Source organism: Macaca thibetana, chromosome 1 (genome assembly GCF_024542745.1).
Source record: "Macaca thibetana thibetana isolate TM-01 chromosome 1, ASM2454274v1, whole genome shotgun sequence".
Taxonomy (NCBI): Eukaryota; Metazoa; Chordata; class Mammalia; order Primates; family Cercopithecidae; genus Macaca; species Macaca thibetana.
In genome coordinates, this window is record NC_065578.1 from 187,903,206 (window position 1) to 187,927,501 (window position 24,296).

General features: G+C 44.5%; 2 protein-coding genes and 1 long non-coding RNA gene across 24 annotated transcripts in view; 2 read left to right on the forward strand and 1 right to left on the reverse strand.

The window, feature by feature from the left end:
- MRPS14 (mitochondrial ribosomal protein S14) overlaps positions 1–24,296 on the forward strand; it is an 868,813-nt gene that overhangs the window by 515,819 nt on the left and 328,698 nt on the right. The window lies entirely within an intron of this gene.
- TNR (tenascin R) overlaps positions 1–24,296 on the forward strand; it is a 427,004-nt gene that overhangs the window by 367,098 nt on the left and 35,610 nt on the right. For all 3 annotated transcript variants that reach the window (XM_050766969.1, XM_050766977.1, XM_050766987.1), the window contains 9 exons: positions 8,023–8,112; positions 9,182–9,445; positions 10,041–10,310; positions 11,505–11,624; positions 12,521–12,667; positions 15,558–15,677; positions 18,840–18,983; positions 19,668–19,798; positions 20,775–20,907. In XM_050766969.1, the coding sequence (XP_050622926.1) occupies positions 8,023–8,112; positions 9,182–9,445; positions 10,041–10,310; positions 11,505–11,624; positions 12,521–12,667; positions 15,558–15,677; positions 18,840–18,983; positions 19,668–19,798; positions 20,775–20,907 (1,419 nt within the window). The remainder of the gene's footprint in view (positions 1–8,022; positions 8,113–9,181; positions 9,446–10,040; positions 10,311–11,504; positions 11,625–12,520; positions 12,668–15,557; positions 15,678–18,839; positions 18,984–19,667; positions 19,799–20,774; positions 20,908–24,296) is intronic.
- LOC126941210 (uncharacterized) overlaps positions 1–24,296 on the reverse strand; it is a 105,506-nt gene that overhangs the window by 14,164 nt on the left and 67,046 nt on the right. Inside the window, exon 3 of one of the 9 annotated variants that reach the window (XR_007721145.1) lies at positions 9,285–9,542. The exons of the other annotated variants lie outside the window; for them this stretch is intronic. This is a non-coding gene — a long non-coding RNA (uncharacterized LOC126941210). The remainder of the gene's footprint in view (positions 1–9,284; positions 9,543–24,296) is intronic. 9 annotated transcript variants of the gene reach the window in all.

The following is a 24,296-nucleotide window of genomic DNA, read 5'->3' on the forward strand; positions in this document are numbered from 1 at the left end:
AAATTATAAACACTACTCTGGCCTTTGTGTACAAGGTGACTGCTCTAATCTGTCATCAAAAAGGCATGTGGTTGTGTTTTAGCAGTAGGGGAGGGGACTTGCCCTCAGCCATCCACACTCTCTCACCTGGTCTTCCCTCATGAACAGAAGCCTAGGATCCTTGAGGATTCTCATGACTAGGAAATAAGGCAAAAGGAGCCAGGCCCATGTGGTCACAGGAGCATCATGCTCTCACAACCATCCAAGGCCTGTTTATCGCACCCCTCACCCACTCCACAGGGCACCTGCCTGTGGGCCTCATGGTGGCACTTGCCAACCTGCTGCCTCTCCCTGGACCAGGACTATCTCGATCTCCAGTTGACAAGCTGAAAAATTGCCAACAGGGCCTAGGAAATCCAGAAGCTTGACAGTTTCTACAGATGTGATACAACATAAGAATGCAAGAAAACAGAGACTTACAGCCAGTCACACATGATGCACTCACACGCACCACATGCACACATGTACACACAAACACACCTACACACTCTCACACTTACACTTAAGCACATACACACTCACACGCACATACACACATGCACACACTCACATAGTCATACACACCACACATGCTCATGTACTCATAAATACACACTACAAGTTCATATACCCTCACACTTACACACACTCACACACACTAGGCTGACACCTGTAAGCACATCCTGATCATGCTTTGGGAGTTGCTGCCTTCAAGGTTTCTGGCCCAAATGGGGGTCTAGTGGTGAGAAGGTGGGCTCCTCAGGGTACACTGGCAGGCCATGTGCTTGTCTGCAGGAGAAGAAATCTGAGACTCCAGAGGGAGTCTAGCTGGCGAGTCAGCACTGACCATGACACTCGATGTCCACCTCACCCTGTCTGCACTCCCTGATGGGCCAGTGCACAAACACCAAACCCAGCACCAGACCTTCAACACCCTGCAGCTCTTCTGAGGAGGAAAGGACCAGGCACAGGGCCTGGGGGCCTGGGCCAGACAGTACTCAGCCTCCTTTGGGCGAAGTCACAGTGACCCCAAGTGGTCACTTTGGTAAGGCACCCTCCAAACATGGTGTCACCTTCCAGGGGCGGGAAGGTGGAGAGTGGGCTGCAGAGACCCAAGTAGAAGTGGAGGAAAGAAAGGACAAAGGCTTCCACGTACCTCTTCCTCACGGAGTTGGGACATACAGGACCTATTCCTTATTTGTCTTAAAGGCTGGGGATAAGGGGCTCAGGGGAAAAGCCAGAAAACTATTTCAGAAAAGCTGAAACTATTTCAGCTTCAGCTTCCACTTCCTCAGCAGGTAGTACTTGTTCACAGCAACAACCCAGAATAGGGATGCTCCTGTAGGACAAGGCTGACGAGCTGTGTTTCTCATTAATTCCACCAGCAATAAGAAAGCTCCATCTGAGAACAGTCCTTAGAAGTATTATTTTTCTTATCAAAAATGGGCTTGTTAGGCCAGTCCCTTCCTTTAAATCAGGATGGAATTGGCTGCTTCTCTTGAGACTTGAACATCATGCACACCCAAAAAAGCAGGGAAATGGCCTCGAAAGCCTGACTCATTCCAGGAACCCTGAAGATGCACCTGTCATTATCCAAAGAGATAAGTGTGGGGAGGCTGGGAGCTCAGATCTCCATTTAACTAAAAAGTAGATTGGTGCCTATCTGGTGTGATTTCAGGGGCTCTCCAAAGATCCTCTCTGCATATCTCCCCCATGAAACCTCTGGTCTCCAAATTCCACTGATGGGAAATTTCTCTGTGAGGGACCCTATATTAGTCCCTGGGTTTTCATGAATTATTTTGCCAGAGCTGCCTTTGTATGCCCTGTTTCCTTTGTCTGGGATGCCCTCCCTGCCACCAGATGTCCATGGGTCCTTCAAAACCCAGTCCAGATATCCTCTCTTCACAGTCTCCCCAACACTCCCCACCACCACCGCTACTGCCACCACCACCATGCTGCTTCTATGCATGTTTTCTCACTATACTACATACCGAAAAAAATAAAATCTTTGACCCAAAGACCTAAGAGTCTAGTGAGGAAACCAATATGAAAATTAACAATAATAACATAATCACTATAAAAACTGCAGATTGACTGCAAGTTCCTTGGGGACAGGGTCCTCAGTTTGTCCCTCTCCACGAAGGTAGGCACCCAGTGCACTAGGGCCAATCACACCCCTAACCTCAGTTTCATAGACTTGAGCTTCACAGACACTTGGTAGATGATCCTAGGGATTTAAAGATGGAAAGAGTCCATATTTCCTCATGTCCACTTGAGCTCAACCAAGCCTGCAGACCCCAAGTATCTTATTCATGTTTTTGCTAGCAAGAGACAGCAATCTCAGTTCCTTGGGCCTCCTTCTCCCTACCACTTTCCCTGCTAGCAACAGCAGGCATGAAGAATAGGTTTCCAAAACAGGGCTAAATAAGTCATTCTGCCTTTATCACCACAGTCCTTGCACTGCAGGTGAGAATGTGCTAGCTCCTGTTCCCCTCCAGCCCTCATTAATCTATGAATGCTCATTATGTCCCATTCTGACCACTAGAGAATTCCATATTTCCTTCCCTCTATCTTTCCTTATCTTAGCCAGCTTTAAGTTTCAACTCAAATACCTTCTCTGGAAAGACTTATCTGCCTATTCCAGCCCATGCTGATCTTCTCCCTGCTGATCCTGTCCTCTTAGTCCCTTGCTGATCTTTTCCTCTTAGTTGGCAGCCCCTGCTTTGGTACTGCATTAGTCTATTTGCATCACTATAAAGGAATACTTGAGGAATTTATAAAGAAAGGAGGTTTGACTGGCTTGCAGTTCTTCAGGGTGTACAGGAAACATGACGCCAGCCTCTGCTTCTGGTGAGGGTCTCAGAAAGCTTACAATCATGGGGAAAGCCAGAAGGCGAGCCCCCGCATCACACAATGACAGAGGGGGCAAGGGCTCGGGGGAGGTGCCACACACTTTTAAACAACCAGATCTCACGAGAACTCACTCACTATCTCAAGCACAGCTCCAAGCCATTCATGAGGGCTCTACCCCCATGACCCAAGCACCTCCCACTGGGCCCCACCGCCAACATTGGGGATGCCAATTCAACATGAGATTTGGAGGGGACAAGCATCCAAACTATAACAGGTACCACATCACTCTCGATTTCCAATTTGCTTAATCTGCTCCCTCCTCCTGGCCTGTAAGACTCAGGGATGGGAACCATGCTATGATGTGTCCGAAAAAATCAAGGGACTTGGGTTCCAAACCTAGTTTTGTTTTGTTTTGTTTTGTTTTTGAGACGGAATCTCGCTCTGTTGCCCAGGCTGGAGTACAGTGGCGTGATCTCGGCTCACTGCAAGCTTCGCCTCCCAGGTTCACGCCATTCTCCTGCCTCAGCCTCCCCGGTAGCTGGGACTACAGGTGCCCGCCACCTCGCCCAGCTAATGTTTTTGTATTTTTAGTAGAGATAGGTTTTCACCGTGTTATCCAGGATGGTCTTGATCTCCTGACCTCATGATCTGCCCATCTCAGTCTCCCAAACCTAGCTTTATCATGTAATAGTTGTATGACCTTGGCCAAGGAATAGACTTCTTGGAGCTCCTGTTTGCTTATCTATAATACCCTATCAGTAGCACTGCAGGGAAATTAAATAACATGTGAATATTTAAGAAGCAGTTATAATTGCATAACTCTTTACCATCAGACACTCAAGAATTTTTTACTTCTCTTTTTCTTCCCTCCCCTTCGTCATTATTCTTTTCCATGTAGCTTAATGCTTGGCATATTATGGGTGCTCACTAAATAATTAATTTACTTTGTTAGCACAGATTCCTTTTCATCCCCAAAAGGGCAAGGCTAATGTCTTGTTTAGCTCACACCACCTTGTGCCTGACACAAAGGAGGCCCTTAATAATATTTGCTGAGTGGATGACTATGCTTTAGAGGTTCCAAGAAGAATGGGTGTGAGGTGAAAGAGTTGAGAAAAGCAACAACCTCCAAGATGAACAAAGAAAGTTCTGTAAGGAATGGAGAGTAGTGATTTCCTATGGGATGAATTTTCCGTGCTATTGTTAAGAAAGGGAACAGGGCCATTTATATGTTACCACTTGCAGGAGTTGGATAGAGAGATAAAGGGGGCATTGATAGAGAGCAATGGGGTCTTTAAAAAGTGAGAAATCCCTAGGAGTACTCAGAATGCTGATATATAGGTGCACTGGCTATGCCTCGGATACTTGTGGTTTTTTTTCCAGCAGAACTATATTTTACCTGCTGGCAAAGAGCAACAATTCACTTGTAGCATGGAAGAAAGCTGCTGAAAATCAAAGGAAAGCAGCAGACACAAACCTATAAGCGAGTCCCACTTTTCCATCCTCTAGACAGAAAACCTGGGAAGAGAATGCTTTAAATTCTGCTCTGCAGTTTTCTGGGAGAAGATGATTCCATTGTAAATTATTGAACATTTCATTTAAGCTTCATAAATAAGAAACTGGGATGAAAATGTTACATGTTAGATCTGTTTGGCAGCGTGTAATTTCTGTCTTATTCCCTCGATCTGTCACCCTTCATCTATGTTGGAGAATTGCTACTTCATTATAGGCAATTGAAGGTCTCAATCAGTTGCCTGATAAAAATAGTTTATGTCCCAAAGGTAATCTCATTTCTGCAACCAAGGATGCACCTGGGACTCACTGAACATATTGATGGAGATAAATCTGTGCTTCAGATGGATCTGGAGGTACTGCAATCACCCACTCAATCTAGAGACAGGTACTCTGCCCAGCCAGGGGCAAGGTCCTCACAGCCACCTGGACTCCCTGAATCACTGGTTTCCAACAGAGCCAACAGGCTAAGCACCAGCAAACCAATAACAACAGGTGTACCCAGGAACAGCCTGTACTTGCCTGGGTTACTTTTTGTAGTTGATGAGACCACTCACAATAAAAAAGTACTCAAAATCCAGGAATAGTTCTCTGTGCAAAGTAATAAAATATTAGCTATTACCAGTAAGATCCAGGCACTGGACTTTAAACACTTGGACTCATATAATCCTCATGATGACCCTCTGATATAGATGCTGTTAATTATTCTCATTCTTCAGAAATTGAGGCTCAAAGATGTTAAGTAATCAAAATTACACAGGTAAAAGGTGGAAGAGACTGAATATAAACATAGATATGTCAGACGTCAAAGGCTGTCAAACTTCAAAGTTTACCTCCACTGGTGTTGCCACTTTAGAGAAAGAAAGAATTTAAGGGTTGGGAAAGAAAGCAAGCTGGTTCAAGAAAAGAAAGAGGGCTGATTCGAATGCCTACCCAGACAGGGCTTCGGGACTGCATTCCTGGGAGGGAAACTGGCCTGGTAAGCTCTGCCATGCTTAAGCAACATTTATTGCATGGACTGCACGAAACCCCACTGAGGAAGGGGATGAAGAACCCACTGGCTGCCAGGCAGCATTTCTCTTGGCCAAGCCAAGCCATTTGTTAAAGAAATGTTGCTCAAAGTATTTCCAATCAAAATCAGGGATTCCAGAGAAATCACAGCTGCCCTGAGAAGCCAGTGTGATGGAAGAAGTAATAGGACATCCCATTCCTCCTAAAAGCCCTGAACTCTGAGACCAGAAGCCAACGGGGCATCTCTAGCTGGTCACAGACTTACTCCATGCCACAGTTTCTTTTTATAAAAAGATGATGTACTCTGTTGAATAACAGTCCCCTCAAAATGCATGTCCACCCCAAACCCATGAGTGTGACCTTATTTGGAAATAAGGTCTTTACAGATGCAGTAGAGTTAAGATGAGGTCATACTGGATTAGGGTGGCCCCTAAATTCAATGTGACTGGTGTGTTTATAAGAAGAGGGGAAGACACAGACACACAAGGAGAAGGCCATGTGTCTACAGAGGCAGAGACTGGGGCGACGCAACTACAAGCCAAGGAATGCCAGGGACTGCTGGCAACCACCAGAACCTAAGTCTCCTTGAGCCTTCAGAGGAAACGTGGTCCTGGAGACACTTTGATTTCAGACTTCTAGACTTCAGAACTGTGGGAGGACACATGTCTGTTTTAAGCCACACTGTGTGTGGTCATTTATAACAGTAGTCATAGGAAGCTAATGCAGATGGAGAAAAGACTGCTTATCCCACCATCCTCCCAAGGTTGTGATGAGACTCTAAAACACAATCCATTCTGAAAAACGCAGATGTTATATAAACACAGAATACCATTGCAATCAGCCATGAGCCCACACAAAGTCCCACAAAGAGCCTACCGGAAGGACTCAGACTGACCATTAGAGGTTAGCAGGGTGATCACTTGATTTTGTTGGTTTTTTTTGTTTTGTTTTGTTTTTGTTTGTTTGTTTGTTTTTGTTTTTTTGATACAGAGTCTCACTCTGTCACCCAGGCTGGAGTGCAGTGGCGTGATCTTGGCTCACTGCAACCTCCGCCTCCTGGGTTCAAGTGATTCTCCTGCCTCAACCTCCCAAGTAGCTGGGACTACAGACGCACACCACCACACCAGGCTAATTTTTATAATTTTAGTAGAGATAGTTTTCACCATATTGGTCAGGCTGGTCTCAAACTCCTGACCTCAGGTGATCCACGCACCTCGGTCTCCCAAAGTATTGGGATTATAGGCGTGAGCCACCATGCCCTGCCTTTGTTGGGTTTTTCTACAATCCCAGTCCTAATAGATAAAGATGAGTTTGATGCCAGTTGTAATAGATGAAATAGCCCTCAAAGAATCCCCAGCATCTGTGAATATAACCACCTTACAGGGCAAAAAGGACTTTGCAGGTGTGATTAAATTAAAGATCTTGAGAAGGAGAGACTAGACTGTCCTATGCAGGTGGGTCCAACATGATCACAAGGATTTTCATAAGATGGTTGTAGGGAGGTCAAAGTAGATGCAATGATAGGAGCAGAGGTCAGAGAGAGAAAACAGATTTGATCGTTTCAAGCTGCTGGCTTTGAAGATAGATTAAGAGACCATGAACCAAAGAATGCAGGCAGCCTCTAGAAGCTAGAAAAGGCAGGGAAATGGATTTTCTCCTAGAGCCTCCAGAAGGAATGCAGCCCTGCTGAACTACTTTAGACTGCAGACCTCCTGAACTAACTGTAAAAGAATATACTTTCATTGTTATAAGTCACTAAATTGTGGTGATGTGTTACAGCAGCAATAGGAAACTAGTACACCAGTCAAACTGGTTAGTCTGAAAATAAATGTGAAAGAGGGCAAGGAGAGAACCCAGAGAATTCCAGATCTTCTAGGAGCCTCTCAGGGATCCTTTGTGGTAAACCTCCGAAAGAATTTCCTCAGAGAAGCTTACACCCTTTAGTGAGACAGTTTTTGCATTTCCTCTGTCTTCCTGGACTCCCCTGGAAGTTATTCTAAAATTAGATCCACAACCTTAGATACCCTGAGGCCTGAATTACTGAACTTGGTGGGGAGCTCATAGCAACAGGACTTCTGCATTCCCCTACTTGACAGCCCTGTGCTTAGAAAAAAAAAAATCCATCCACTGTTCCTCCCTAGAATGGACCCAGGAGTCCCCATATGGCCTCAGCTCCTATAAAAAGTGTAACTTGGTCCTTGTATATAACATTAAAGAAATGCTTTACAGGCCTATGTCCACACTGTCTCTCTTGATTACACACTCCCAAAATTCACAATTTAAGCAAGAAATCCCCTCACTGGTTCAAGCCAACCTGAGACGCTAAGCATACAAGGAGTCCTTGTATACTTAGGTGAGCACACCTCTGAAGGTCACTGACAAGGCAGCCTCTCTGCCTTCCCAGAGAGCCTCGCTGCAAGAAGGAAGCTCCACATGGGCTGGTTCGTCCTATTGACTTGGATTCCTAAATAGTGAAATTGGGATTTCCTAATAGTTGAAATTAGGAGAGGATTCAAGCAGGACTAAACACAAGGTATGAATAAAAGTCTAAGATCATTTTCTTCCCTGCTTTCAGCCTTCCTAGCCCTGCCCCATACACAGAATAATGTTTGTTTCTCCATCCACTGATAGATCTGGTACCTGGCACTGAGTATGGAGTTGGAATATCTGCCATCATGAACTCACAACAAAGCGTACCAGCCACCATGAATGCCAGGACTGGTGAGTAGGAGGACTGCTGAGGAAGACCAGGTTAGCCTATAAGCCTAAGGAGTCATGGAGGCTCATCCCAGCAAAAATTAGTCAGAAAGCAATGTCTTCCAGTGAACAAGGCTCTGGTGACAACTGTCAGCCTAGAAACAACATCTACCCTATGCCTATTCCCTAACCTCTGACATGCAGGATGGAGTCACCCTCTTCCCCATAGACCTATGCTCGGTCCCCCATGGTCTGAAGAGCTGCTCAGGGCTGTACAGAGCAGAGGTGGAAAATCCTAAATAGATTGATGCCATTGCAGGCCATATTTTTATCTAGACCACCCCGACAGCAGGCAGAATGGGGCATCTTCACCCTGCATGCACCACAGATGCCCTCACAAAGGCCACTTGGGTGAAGGTCTGTCTAGACTTGCAACAACCCATTAAATCTGAGGGCAGAAGAAAAGTCCAGTTGAGACCCTTGTTGCTCTGGATTCATCAGTTTTGCTTCCAAATCCTGGGTAGATTTCAAAGTCATTTCAGCAGCTATGGTATTAGCAGCCTGGGCCGGGCTAGGGATTTTAGACCGGTCCTTGTCCCAAGGTTCAGCCTCTCTAGAGAACCACATGGACAAAGGTCTCCAGTTCCTCAAATCTAGCTGCCTGCCTGGCTATGGTTAGAACAAGTCAAAATAGCCTCAGGGTTGGAGGGTGGTGCCCTTCTGTTACCAGGATGGCATATCCCTACTTGGTGGTAGCTACCATTTTGTCCTTATTGGCTTATTGAGAAAGGATGGGAGAAAATGAATACGGGGAGCTTGAAAATCAGCAGCCAGCTTTGTCCCAGAGGTGGATGCAATCCAGTGGTATCAGAGCTCATCATGCCTTTCTGCAGATTGTTCATCTGTTTGCCAAGCCCCTGGCCATCATTCAGAGGGAAGGTGCTTAGCAAAATATGAGATAAGTGTCAGCAATGACAAGCTAGTGCTTATAGTCAGCAGGCCTGCTGATAGCTTGCAAACACACAAAGCAGGCCAATAAATACTGCCCTCCTGGGGAACATGTGTAAAATAGGCCATTTATGTCAATCCACAGAACTTGACAGTCCCCGAGACCTCATGGTGACAGCCTCCTCCGAGACCTCCATCTCCCTCATCTGGACTAAGGCCAGTGGACCCATTGATCACTACCGAATTACCTTTACCCCATCCTCTGGGATCGCCTCAGAAGTCACTGTACCCAAGGACAGGACCTCGTACACATTGACAGATCTAGAGCCTGGGGCAGAGTACATCATTTCCATCACTGCTGAGAGGGGTCGGCAGCAGAGCTTGGAGTCCACTGTGGATGCTTTCACAGGTACCAGAGCAGCAGAAATCCCAGCCAGGTTCAGGGATCGGTGGATCTTAGTGTGAGAAATTCATCCAGGCAATTCACTCTTCCAATGTTCCATTTCCTTTGGAGAAAAGAGAGGTGGGTAGAAAAGGATAGACGCAAAACTAATAAATGCATCAAGAGGGAAGGGTTGGAAGTAAAGGGGAGAGGTGAGCAACAGTGTTACTTGCCTGAAAACTTGTGTCTGGTTTTTCTATGGCCTTGACATAGAAGTTGATTCTGTCCATCTTTCCCTGCTGCAGTAAATCAGTGGGAATACAGAGAATCCATGGGATCATGTAAAATTCCTTCCAGGATACAGGCTTTCAATTCTGGGTCAGTATTATGATTAACTCACAGAAGTATTTCTCATTTTAACAGAATCCATTTTCCCATATTTGGATTGGAAAAAGTGGAGTGAACAGGACTGGAGAGTGAAGAGGTGGAATCTCTGGGTTAGTGGGTGAAGGTGTAGCCCTTGTTAACAAGGATAGCAGATCACTTTAGCCAGGAAGTTCTTCTGGCCCAACGGCCCATCTTCTCACATGTTTCAGGACCATCCATCTCCTTTGCTTTGCAGGCTTCCGTCCCATTTCTCATCTGCACTTTTCTCATGTGACCTCCTCCAGTGTGAACATCACTTGGAGTGACCCATCTCCCCCAGCAGACAGACTTATTCTGAACTACAGCCCCAGGGATGAGGAAGAAGAGATGACAGAGGTCTCCCTGGATGCCACCAAGAGGCATGCTGTCCTGATGGGCCTGCAACCAGCCACAGAGTATATTGTGAACCTTGTGGCAGTCCATGGCACAGTGACCTCTGAGCCCATTGTGGGCTCCATCACCACAGGTGAGGCTGGAGGACTTGGCAGCAGGTGATGAAAGGGGTTCTCACAGTAGCCTTTGACAAATCAATGAACTTTTAAAAGAGAAAGACCCAAGGAGTAGGGGACTGCCTAGAGAAAGTCTATGAGCTGTTCTGAAACAGCTACTTCCTCCAGTGCTGAAGAAGATACGTTAGATGAGAAACTCCCATTTGGAAGGTGGGACAAAGTCAATGTCTTGAGGAGGTCAAAGTTTGAATGCATTTGTCCAAAACACCTCCCACTACCAGCTTAGAAAAAAAAGCACTGGAGATAGCTAGTCTGCAACAGGAATCCCTCTACAGTGAAGAGACACCTGTTCCTATTCTGGAGAGCCACCTCTTAACTGCCCGGAAAGGTCACTGGTAAACTGATGCTTCCTTAGTCTCACATGGGACTAGCATGCAATCAGGTAGTGACCTGACACTCAGAGAATGGGGTTGATTTGGATGTTGCTTAGAAAACACAGGCACTCTGAGATGAATTGGATCAATCCCAGCTCATTATTCCCAAATACAGTTTCAAATATGAGGTGCATGTGGGTGAAGACATGTATGTTTGGGTCATTTCCTACTTATTAACAAGAACTCACAAACTGGACAAGTGGATTAAACACTCAGCTGATCAACTCTGTGATCCCCTAGCAGTAAAAAAAAAAAAAAAAAAAAGTCCATAGCATAAATGAAATACAATTTAGGAAAATGGATTTGTTCTGGACTTGTGCTCTGAAATCCCTGTACAGTCAATAGGCAGTTTTTCAAAACTGAAACCAAAGGTGACTGCTAAAGAATAAGAGATACAAGCAAAATTTGGTTTATCATTAAAAAAAAAATTACCCCAGAGAAAATGCCTATGTTTCTCCCAATTCAAAACAAAACATATGAATTTTAAAAAAAGTTCCTAGTTGGCCTGCAGATAGGTAACAGGTACAGAGCTTGCCAGCTTGGCTTCATGTTGTTAAAATATTCTCCATGGACATAGCTTTAGTCATACCTGCAAGGTTTCAATTGAAACACCAACCTGATTGAAACACCATGGTTTTAAGGATACCCTATTATGCAGAAAGATCCTGTCTGCCTTTGGGACAACACTGGCTTTTGGTCAATATAAAACCAGGGATGAGAATTTCTTTTTCACACTGTGCTTTCTGTCTTTTTCCCTCAACCACTGGGTCCTTGTAGGAATTGATCCCCCAAAAGACATCACAATTAGCAATGTGACCAAGGACTCAGTGATGGTCTCCTGGAGCCCTCCTGTTGCATCTTTTGATTACTACCGAGTATCATATCGACCCACCCAAGGTAACAAAGTGATTTGACTTCTCAAAGATTCTAGGATTTGAATGAAGAATATGGGAGAATTAGCATATCTCGCAGAACATCCACTCCTGCCTGAGTTTTTCCTCTTCTCTGTGGCATGCTCCATCAGAATGAGAGTGGGCTGGTGAGCAGCCAAGAAACCCTGCACTCACCAATGCCTCTTGAGAAAGGCTTGATTACATTCACCCAGAAAGCAGGCCCTTCCCTAGCAGAGGTAACTGGTCACCATTATCTAGGCAGTGTCATGAGAAACAAAGAGGCCCAAAAGAATCTGCCAAGAACTAGGGTCACATGAACTTTCCTACAAGAATGAAGTTCAAGACTAGGATCCAGAGGGATGGCTAAAGACCCAGCAAAGCCAGATGGAGCCTTGGAGGGAACCACAGTGATGTGGTCCCATTTTAGCCACTCCAGCCAAGTTACAAGTCAGAGGAAATTGGCCCAGACCTCATCTGCACCCTGCCAGTTCTTGCTGGTACATGTGGCATTGTTATGGAAGTGGAGGGCACACTCACTTCCAGTGAGGACACAGGACAGCTTTCTAGACTACACTGTCTCTGGACTGCGGGGACTGCTCCTTGCATCGGTGCCCTCCATACTGCCTTAATGTCATTGTCTTAGAGAAGACCGACTTGTTAGAAAACCACTTAATAGGTAGCTAATTTTACTTTGCTCCAAGGAGTCCATAAAATGAAGGAATGAGACCAGTGTGCAAAGCCTCTTCACACTCCAACATTCCCAGTCCATGAACCATGTAGCATCCCTCCCCACTGGGTACTGAGTCTCACACCCATCTGCTTTATTGACATAGACTGTACCATGGGTTGCTTGGATGAGAGGGCTGCTGAATTTTAACTGTAGATTCTTCTCTTCTCCAGTGGGACGATTAGACAGCTCAGTGGTGCCCAACACTGTGACAGAATTCACCATCACCAGACTGTACCCAGCTACCGAATACGAAATCAGCCTCAACAGCGTGCGGGGCAGGGAGGAAAGCGAGCGCATCTGTACTCTCGTGCACACAGGTAGGCATGTCTCCCTGCTGTGTCGAGTCAGGACCCTGGCTGAGGATCTGGGTGAAGTTGTTCAGGCTCATACAAAGGTTCTGGAGGCTGAGGCTCCATTTCAGGGTGCTCCTCTAACCCACTGTGTCTTGCAGGGCAATTTGCAATTTCTCTTCCCCTAATACTCCTCTCTAATACTAAAAGTTTAGAGAGTTACCCTCTATAGGTTAGGAATTTTCATGGAACTTCCAACATAAACAGTGCCCTTTCAGACATGTGATGGAAGTGAATTCTAAAACAGATATCTGAATCATTCATCTGATTTTGTAAAAGACTCAGATAAGAAAATTTCACCTCAGAGAAGAAAAGGGTTGTTACTCCAGTAATGGAATTGGGGTAATGAAATTCATCATCAGATATAGCCAGAAACCACCAAGAAGCTGCCTTTGCTCTTGCTTTTTGCTCCAGGAAGAAAGAAGGCACCAAAGTGGCCATAACTCCCTCAACCAGGACCAAAGCAGTGGAGGTGATGTGGCTCCGTGGGCATCCTGGGCTTCCTGCAAGGGTACCATGTAGCTCATGTCTCTGACAGGCCCCCTATTCATATCCAGATGTCCTCTGCATACTCCATCAGCTCCTGCATAATGACCAGAGGAAGGGAGGTGCAAGGGAGAGACTGGCTTGCAATATGGGGAAGTGGGGAAGGGTAGTCCAAATCCCATGGCCTCCCTCTTGAAAACAAGCCCATACAATGGGGCTGAGGAGGACTCTCGGTAGCACCACTGCTCCTCCGTCTCTGGTCCCTCAGCAAGTACACCCAAACCCTAGACCAAACCCTAGACCAAACCCTAGACCAAACCTCCTAGTTAAGCCATCATTCCCACAGCACATGGGAAAATATCAAGCTTGCCTCATTAGGAGAACACCTGGATTTTCTACGGTTGCTTAATTTCCCTGGAGAATGGTATTTCCCAAATGAGGGAAATATACTTTGGAATTTCTCACTGCTTTTATAGATGTTCTCAGAAGCTCAGAAACAGCATCTCTAGGGCAATGGGCCAAGAAATATTCCTTCACAAACACAAAAACTATTCTCTAAAGACAGCACAGGATATTCTGATCTTCCCTAGTCTCCTTCGAGGCTTAAGACCACAGATAACACAGCCATTCAGTCTTGCCCTATCTATTAAATTACCTGTGACCATTAAAATATAAACAAGTGTTGACCAGAAGTGAGGTCCAATAAACCAAAAGAAGCCTCTATCCCACCTTCCTGAACCTAGAAATTCATATTACAGAGATTAACCTTTTTTCCCATTGAGAAAAATAAAATGTATTTCAAGAGCCTCCTATCCCCAAGATAAAAGAGAGCAGCAACTTCAGTCAAAAACTCATTTCTTTAGCAGGGCACGGATGCATGCACCTGTAGTCTCAGCTACCAGGGAGGCTGAGGCAGGAGGATCGCTTGAATCCAGGAGTCCAAGGCTACAGTGAGCCATGATCATGCCACTGCACACCAGCCTGAGTGACAGAGCAAGACCTTGTTTCTCAAAAGAAAAAAAAAAATTCCTTGGGTCATGAGCAGCTAGTATATCTAAAGCAGATATTTGGTATATTTGGTACACCAACCGCAATGGTGTGCCCATCCAAACTGCCCTCCTTCCAGTCTAGGCAGAGCTATTTTGGCAACTTCCAATAACTAGATTGCCCCAGAATGTCTTATTTTGCTGTTGTTTGTTTGTTGTGGTTTTACGTTGAGGTCTATGATCTTACAACTTTTGGAAGTGAGTACTCCTTCAGGGTGTCATTTTGTCTCATGGTATCATGCATGTCTCAGATCAAGCCAAGTGTAGTCTAAGGGCTGCATTTGAAGAACTCTTTGAACATGCAGATTAGGGATACAATTCAAATTTTAACATTATGAAAATATTTGCCAGGTTGTTTCTTTGTGATAAAGGACATAGGCAAGTGAAAAAATACTTTCAATTAGAGAATAGGGTAAGATCCACAGCAGATCTTGGTTCTCAGAAGTGAATTGTATGATGCTTAGGTTGAGCTGATGCCTAAACTGTTGTAATAACTAACATCCACTTGTGATAAATTCTAACCTGATAGAAGAGAAGCACAGTAATAAAGCAAAGGCTTAGAGCATGGGCAAATTAGACAAGGAAGAGGATCTTATGACAAGCACGCTCTGTTCCTCTAACAGGCCCTTTTGACCTCCTTACTAAGCCTGAAAGAATCCTTTTGACTCTTAATGCAACAAAAAGAATATCCAGGACTCAGTCCTGAGTGAGACCTGTGAGCAGTGAAGCAATCATCCAATAATCAGATATGACTTTTGAGGCAACCTGACTGAGCCCATGCGGTCATTCCATGGATGGACCTTCTGTGTTCTCTGTCCTGGGGATACTCCTGCCCCTATGGAGTTGCCACCACACCTCCTGAAGCTCATCAACAGAGATCTTTCCACGAGGCACACCTTTACATTTATAAAAGTGAAATAGCCTGGGAAGTATGATTATCTCATTAACTAAAAAATTGTAACAATTTCTGTGGGTTCTTAGTTGCTCCATCTACATTTAAATATTGAAAATTCATTCCAGCCATACTTTGAAATCCTCTGTAGTACTTGGCACAGTATTCTGCACATAAGAAGTTAATGAATTAATTAAAAGGAAGAGCTGGGGGCAATTAGGGGAGAACTGGTTACTTGAGAGAAGGGGGGCAGGGAGAAAAGGAAGAGGCTGATGGAACCAGAAGAGGAGAAAGGGAAGAGGTTTCTGCTCACGTCTTTGTTTTGTAGAGTGCAGCAGCAGTCGTGTACCATGAGTGGAACTTCTGAGATCATTCCCTGCATTTCTATCCTGCAGCTCCTCTTACTTATAACTGATAACCTATCCTGTTTCAGCCATGGACAACCCTGTGGATCTGACTGCTACCAACATCACTCCAACAGAAGCCCTGCTGCAGTGGAAGGCGCCAGTGGGTGAGGTGGAGAACTACGTCATTGTTCTCACACACTTTGCAGGTGGGTGTCTGCAGGCCTGCAGATCAGGCAGGTGGGAATGGTGGGAATTGGAGCTACAGACCAGTATGATGTGAATAAACAAAACATTTTTTCAATCCGAAGGACAGATTAGAAATGTTCCTACTTCAGGTATACCATGAAGCCCTCAAGATATCCCCAAACTCTAGGCTGGGCGTCGTGGCTCACACTTGTAATCCCAACACTTTGGGAGGCTAAGGCAGATGGATCACTTGAGGTAAGGAGTTCAAGACCAGCCTGGCCAACATGGTGAAACCCTATCTCTTCTGAAAATACAAAAATTAGCCAGGAGTGGTGGCGCACACCTGTAGTCCCAGCTACTTGGGAGGCTGAGGCAAGAGAATCACTTGAAGCCAGGAAGTGGAGGTTACAGTGAGCCACGATTGTGCCATTGCACTCTAGCCTGGAGTCATAGCGAGACTCCATCTCAAAAAAAAAAGAAAAAGAAAAAGAAAAAAAAAGATATTCCCAAACTCTGCAAACTGTATCAAATCTAGAAACTGAGAAAGCTGAATCTGAAAGGTACAAGAAAGGCATGTAACCAAGGGCAAGTACAAAATCAGAGCAATAGCACTAGGAGGACAAAACTCAGAGCAGAGCTAAGACTTGCCCCCAAAATGCTACAAACAAGAAAGCAGGCTTTTCTAAATATTTGCAGAGCAAGAAAAATACTGAAGATATAGGACCAAGTTTGGAACAGATAGTACAGGATAACGGGTGACAAAAGATTCCGGACAGCTAAACTCTTCTGTTGTTTTTATCTTCTCTATTCACATCCAGCCCAACAGGTTTAACTAAGACAAAATCTTGAATTTCACTGTCTTCTGCATCATGCTTGTTCACCTTACACCAATTGAAGCTGAACAGAGCAGAGAAGCCCAAAGCAAAATAGTGTTGAGTCCTTCAAGTCTCTAGGCTTAGGGAAGTTCTTTCCCTGCCTACATCAAACATGTGATCACAGAATTGTTTTGGGTTATATTCAGGAATCCAGAGAACAAAGATATCAGAAGACAGAAGGCAGGTAGATGTCTTGGTTTTCAAAAATGGCAGAGAAAGCTAATTCTGTATGCTGCAAAGAAGTAAACTTATTGTCAAATCTTAGGAAGGTAAAAACTAAAACAGACAATTAAACAACTGGGAAAAGGAATTAGTGATTACCATATACCAGCACAGGTTCACCGAGAATAAGTTTTATCAAAACCACTTTATGTCTCTGTTTTCATTGACAAATCTGGTAGTACATTTGTATTTCATCAAGGCATTAGAAAACTCCACTTATCACTCAGTCCTTAGTTAACATGGAAAAATACATGAAAGGTCATATTTGGAGTTAGTTGGGACTGTAGTTGAATGAATGACCCTCCATGAAGAAGGGATATCATTACTCTGGATATGTCCTAACCCCTCTGTGAGCATGCACAATCATCTCAATTCCTGTCACCCCTCCTTGCATAACATGATCCCGCATTTTCAAACGATCACCATGCTTTCTCAAGCCTCCACGCATTTGCACATGCTATTTCTTTCACCAGGAAACTCCCCCACTTGTCCACCTAGAAAACCCATCCCTCAAGTCTTGGTTTCAACCCTATCTCTTCTGTCAAAGCTTCCCTGAAGGCAGTCAGACATATCTGCTCACAGACACAAAACACACAACTCCAACATAGCAATGAACTTCCATTCATTCCACAAATACTCTTGATGCCCTCCCATGCGCCATACACTCTACAAGGCTATAAGGATTCAGAAACAAACATTGAGTTCTCATCTTTGTGGAACTCACTTCTAATGATGTTGCAGAGAAGTAAATAGTTACAACTTGATGTGAGCAGTGTATGCTATAGACATGCACAGAACACCATGGGCCATGTCCAGTGGGCTACTATGATTGGTGTCAAGCTGTGGAGGGAAAGAAAGAAGAAAAGTCTCAGATAAAGTGAAAGAAGAAAAGGAGAAGAAAGGGAATTTCAAGAAATAAGAGCAGACTGTGGGCATTTGCAGAGATGTGAGAGTGTGAGAAGTCTGAAGAACTGCCGTAATTTGGTATGGCTGGAGCATTGATCAATGGCATGATGTGCAAAGGGGGACATTAAAAAGATGATATCCTTATATATGCTCTTCCAAAGCTTAAGCATTCGTTTGAATTTTAACTTGTTTGTATGCCTTTAGACCACAAGAAACTTGAAATCTCAAAGCCCTACCTAGTCTGAAAATGTGCCTAGCAAACTGTTAAATACTAAATAATTTCCAAGTATTCTAATTGCACAAAAGAGAAGTTGGCCCTGAACTAATGAACACTTTTATCAATAGCTTGAATGAATTCAGAAAAGACATGCTTACCAAATTTGTGTATAAAACAAAATTGTGATCAATAGAATCCAAGTTCAAAAATATTTTAATAAACTGAAACAGTGGCCCAAAACTCAACCAACAAAGCAAAATGCAATAGAAATAAATGCAACGCTCTGCCCGTGGGTATAAAAAATCAACTAACAAAATTGGATTGGGAAGTAGGGGGACTGGTTACAAAGAAAGTCTTTTATTAGCAATAATCTTGGCATGTGACAACAATATCACATGGCATTCCCAAAACCTAACTAATTAATTTAAGTGGTACAAGTACAGACTGACCCTGTTTATTTCATTGGTCAGTACCTCTCAATTATTGTTCTAGGTTCTCTGAGTTTTGGACTTTAGCAGGGACATTGATAAACTGTTACTTGTTCAGAGAAAAGTAGACAGAACTGTGAAGATTTTAAAATTGTCACATAAATGTGATGGGAAGTGGGGGCTGAATTTTCTCAGTCTAATGGAGAGAGAACTTGATTAGGAAGGATGGTGGAGAGGAAGGGGTCATGTAGACAAAAGACTAGATTTATCCTTTATAACTCCAGAGACCCGAATAGAAGTTATAGAGAGGACAATTTGACCGGCACATAAAGAACACTTTTTTTCCAATTAAGATGTAAGAGATGAGAGGAGAATCATTGCATGGAGTAAGATACTAAGCCAGATAACCTATGAAAGATTTTTTTTCCCAAAATTCTCTAGTAGTAAATCCATGTGAAATGCCTTTGGATTTGGTAGGTCTTTCCTAAACTGAGTACCCTTATTCAACCCTTATTCATATTCATCTGAGTTCAGTTGCTGGAGAGACCATCCTGGTTGACGGAGTCAGTGAGGAATTTCGGCTTGTTGACCTGCTTCCTAGCACCCACTATACTGCCACCATGTATGCCACCAATGGGCCTCTCACCAGTGGCACCATCAGCACCAACTTCTCTACTCGTGAGTACATGGTCATCTACATACCCGAATCCCTGGGGACTTTTGTGGAAATGACCAGTTTTCTTGTGGTGGACTAGATTATCACCTGTAGGCTTTGGACAAGGCAGCTATGAGCTGTTCCTATTTGGGCTGACTACAGCCCAAATTCAGTGAAACTGAGCTGCAATTTTTGGCCAGCAGACACATGTCTTTTTCTGCTCTCGCCCTGGGTGACAGCAGAAGAACCAGGTCAAGAGAAGTCTGTACTCGGAATGCATCTGCCCCAGAAAAGTCTGATGGATATTAAAAGACTAGATATCTAGGAAAGAGCTGCTGAGTAGAGTGATGAATAGGAGAAAGTAGACAAGGTAACATGTGAAAACACAAGTTCACGAGTGAACGAGCAGACATGAGATTGCATCAGGGTCAGGATCTCAGGCATAGAGGGTCAGTGTGGAAGATGTCATACCCAAGCCTAGAGGCCCTGTGAGGGAAGGGGAAGTAGCTGCAAGAATGATCGTAGCACTGAATGATTATCGTCTGATCCAGGAGCACCCTTTATGCTCCTGTCTAAGCCAGAGCGGGGGTCAGCATCTGAGCAATCCTAAGACCAAAGAGGTGGGCAAACAGATACCCATGCCTGAAATCAAGCAGGGGGAGGAGCTGGAGAGGCAGGCATGCCCTGGCACTTTCTCCTCTTTGTAGTCCTGGACCCTCCAGCAAACCTGACAGCCAGTGAAGTCACCAGACAAAGTGCCCTGATCTCCTGGCAGCCTCCCAGGGCAGAGATTGAAAATTATGTCTTGACCTACAAATCCACCGATGGAAGCCGCAAGGTGAGATTTTGCTGGAAAGGGAAAAGACCATTTCTCCCAAGTGAGGTCATGTGGAAACTGACTAGTGGAGTGACCACGGGACGTTGGAGGGAGGGGGAAGGAAGCAACCCACAGGGAACTCATCAGCTTCCCATCAAGGATACCCAGCCTGCTATTGATGAGACAGCCCTAGTCTGCAAGCCAGAAGATTTGGATGATAGTCCTAGCTCTACTATTACTCTCTACGTAAGTTGAGGCAAAGGACTAAACCTCTTCAAGGCTTGCTTTCTTCTCTAGCTAATGAGGGTCTCTACCCCTGCAACTTCACTGGGTTGTGCTGGTGCTTCCAATACAATGACACAAAACACACTGGAAACTCCCAAGTACAAGATATTGGAATAATTTTTCAACAACAGGACTGAGCAAACATGAGCTGGATACCAAATTCAATGGCTTTTATGCCTCTTGATAAACATTATAAAGATGGTATCTGTGTAGCCTACAGTAAAGACAAAACAAATTTTTGTTTTATTTCATCAGTTGAAAGAGTTCATCCAGAACACTGATTTTCAAGTTTTTGTTAGTGAAGCAACCTCTTTTTAAAGGGAAATCATATGCAGAAACCAAAAACACGGAATACATTTCAGCAGAGTTAGTCTGCTTGATAGAAATAAGGAGGACTTGGATCCCACTTCCTCAGCTCTTTCTCTGCTCTCAAGCAAGTCCAGTGCAATCTGAAAACTTCTAGATTCAATAATGCAGGTATCTAAATTTATCCCAGTGTGCATTCCTGAGATAGGAGCTGGCCTAAATCTCACATGGGAGCTCTCCTCTCTGCTTATTGGTGCAGTAATCCTTATTGTGGGATGGAGAGGATGATAATGGCCATTGCAGTACTAACCTAGCTGCCCATAGGATTTGAACTTCCCTTCCCTACTTTCCCAAATTGCAAGCCAGTTGCTCCCTTCCACCACCCTTCCTTTGGCTCATCATACAGGAGCTGATTGTGGATGCAGAAGACACCTGGATTCGACTGGAGGGCCTGTTGGAGAACACAGACTACACGGTGCTCCTGCAGGCAGCACAAGATACTGCGTGGAGCAGCATCACCTCCACCGCCTTCACCACAGGTGAGGGAGCATGGCCACTTTGATGCCTTCTTCTCCACTTCCTGATGTTTGGCTCCTCAGCAGCCTCTGCTGAGACTTGCCCTGGGAGCAGTTTATCAAAAAGCTCAATTACCTCCTCCTTCTTTCCCCCTTTCCAATCTCCTACCAGGAAACCTCTCACTAACAAGGTAACCACAGGAACCAGCAGCACAACTCCCTGGTCCACCCAGACCAATTAAATGCACCAAGTAAAGACATCAGGTTCTGGCTGGACGCGGTGACTCACACCTGTAATCCCAGTACTTCGGGAGCCTAGGCAGCCGAATTACCTGAGGTCAGGAGTTTGAGACCAGCCTGGCCAACATGATAAAACCCCATCTCTACTGAAAATACAAAAATTAGTTGGGCATGGTGGTGTGCGCCTGTAATCCCAGCTATTCTGGAGGCTGAGGCAAGAGAATCACTTGAACCCAGGAGGCAGAGGTTGCAGTGAGCCACGATCATGCCACTGTACTCCAGCCTGGGTGAAAAAGTGAGACTCCATCTCAAAAATAAATAAATAAATAAAAATAAAAAACATCAGGTTCCTCCTAGTTCAGATTTTCTGCAAGTGTTTTTCCAGCAAAGTTTATCTTTCTCTTCCTCCTTCCTCTGCTACATGTAATCAGAGACTCACTTAGTAAAAGCAGCAGTAGTAAACCCTCAACATTAAACCTGCAGCTCTTCTCCATACACAAAGCACTTTTACATTCCTATGGTCTCACTCAGTTCTTATATAACAAGTGGTCAGGAAGGCCTATGATCCCCATTCTACAGATGATTAAACTGAGGTTCATGGAAGCCAAAGACTTACATGGCTAGTAAGTAGCTGAGTCAGAACTTGAACCCAGGTCTTCTACTTCTAAATGCAGCTGTTCTGGCTGCATTCCCTCCTTAAGTCAGCAGAAGATACTTGAAAAACGCCGCTAAAGGATTAAAAAAAAAAAAAAAAAAAGTCCTAATGTCTATAACAGGAAATAACCTAATACCTGACTTTTGAGGGTTACTTGCCAAGTACTGTTTAACTGCATTACATGTATTATCTAATGTAATCCTCACAACAGCCTACGTGGTGTGTACTACCATCTCTATTTTTCACAAATAAAGAAACTGGGCCCCAGAGAGGTGAAGTAACTCACCCAAGATCCCATAGCTCTTAAGTAGGGGAGCTGGAATTTGACCCCAGATGTTTCAGCTCTGGGGTCTGTGCTATTAATGTTTCTCTCTATCACCTCCCACTGTGCCTCTCTACAGTCCATGATGTAAGGCTGCCAAGCCCCGACTTTGAATTCTCTTCCTGCCCCACATTATGGGGGTATGGGTGTGCATACATGTGAGGCAAACCTGAGCATGTCCCATATACTCAGCCGCATTCTGCCTGCCATGTCAGAGCACCAGAATGACTGGATTCCTGTCCATGCCCCAGAGCCTCTTCCTCCATCCCCAGAAAGGTGAGAGAAAGTCCCCCAGCCCCACCAGGTGTCTCCCCCACTGCACTTGTTCTAAATGACAAAGCAAGACACTGATCAGACATGACAAAATGTCCTCAGTGGTTCTATAGAGTGCTGAGATTGTGAACGAGTCATTTTCTTCCTTCTTTTTTTTACACCTTTCAATATATCACAAAGTATCTTCAATGAGAACATTAATCAGAAAAACAAATGTTTTAATTAAAAAAATAATAATAAACCTTGGGCACACAAACAAGACATGAATCCAAGATGTATCTTTACCAAGTGGAATTTAGAAGACGCTTGATCTCTTTTATGGGGCTGGAGTCAATTATGCTCCCCCTCCATGCTCTTTCAAAGATGTCTGATCTCAGAACTAAGGTGTTACCCTCTCCTTGTTAAGCCCTTCCCTGCACATTCTCAGGTTAATTAAAGAGGCCTCCATGGTCCTCTTTTCCACGCTACCACTTAAAGACCCACGGGTTGGAGCTTTCCATTGAATTAAGAATTTCTTTTCTATAAAAAGGACACAGATGACAGACACTTAAACCGAGCTCCCAATTTGCATATTTATTAGGTCTAAATTAATCATTTTATCCCCAAAATGCATGGGTTTCAATGTTTGCTCAGTGTAGTATGGGCTTTTAATTCCCACCCTGGTGATGCCACAGCTAGCAGTTGTGAGCAGTGTGACAATGTGCCTGAAGTCTCTGTGGCATTTTACAGCTGTGCCTCGCTCCAGACCCACCTGGGCTGTAAAAGTAAACCAGCTTCTGTGCCCCTCACTGCCCTCTCTTAGATGCAGCTGCGCCGAGGGATGTGCAATTTTTTGGATCTGGGATCCCAAATCCAGCTGGGGCCTCAGTAGGATCAAATAAGCAGAAGATTAACAACACACATGGAAGTCGGGAGAGGAGGCAGAATAATGACTTTGTTTGGTGGACAGTTCAGGGGACCAGCAGGATGTATTTAGGTTGTTTATTTGTTTTTACAAGACTCCAGTTGACACCAGGCTCTTGGGGCATGACCAATACCAACTCAGAAAGGGGAAAACAAAAAAGCCCAATTTCCTATGCAGTGAGTGTAGCTACTGACTGAGCAGCTCCATGTAGTTTATATTATTACTTCTGTGTTACATGGCAAAGATATGTCTGTGTTTGGAAGCTTTTGCAGTTTTACTGGAAAGCTCAAATTTAAATGTAAGTCGCTGAGGCATACCAAATTCTGCTGGCTTTGTCTTGGAGATTTATCGGAACCCACTGAAATGACTGATTTCAGAATGAAAGATTCTTGGGCAGAAATAATGCATGTGAAAGTACCTTGCACGAAGCCTGGCACATTCCAGATGTAATAGATAGTGGTTAAATTGAATAGTCAAATCTCAGCTGCCGAGCAGAGAAGAGGGGTCTCTGATAAAACAAAGCCTAAGGCAATTTTTAATACCCCTTGTAGGGATAGCGCAGGCAAAGAGGTATAGCCTTCAAGAGTACGATGCCCAAATTCCCTCTAACTTCAGGCTCTGTCAGCCACCTCAATGCAAATTTCCCTGAATAAATTCCACTAGGCTACAGAGTCATTTGCATGTTAATATTAATGGGCTCTCATTGCCTGTGCCACCTCTCTATCCCAAAGTTTTCTACTCCTGCCCAAGGCCAAATTTTATTAAGGAGGAAGAGAATACAAGGGTATCAGCTTCCAAACTTGGTGGGGTGGGAATGGGGACATTGCCAATAAGGAAAAGCAAAATTGAAGAGCAGTGTATCTACACTTACATGCAAGACTGGAGTGCTGCCAGTCAGGACCCCACAGGCATGAACTACTCTTGCTGAGCAAGAAGTCTGAGAAACACTAGAAGCCTCCCAGGTGATTGCAAGCCAGGACTAATGGATTTAGAGGCTAATTTCTTTTTATCAGTTAGCA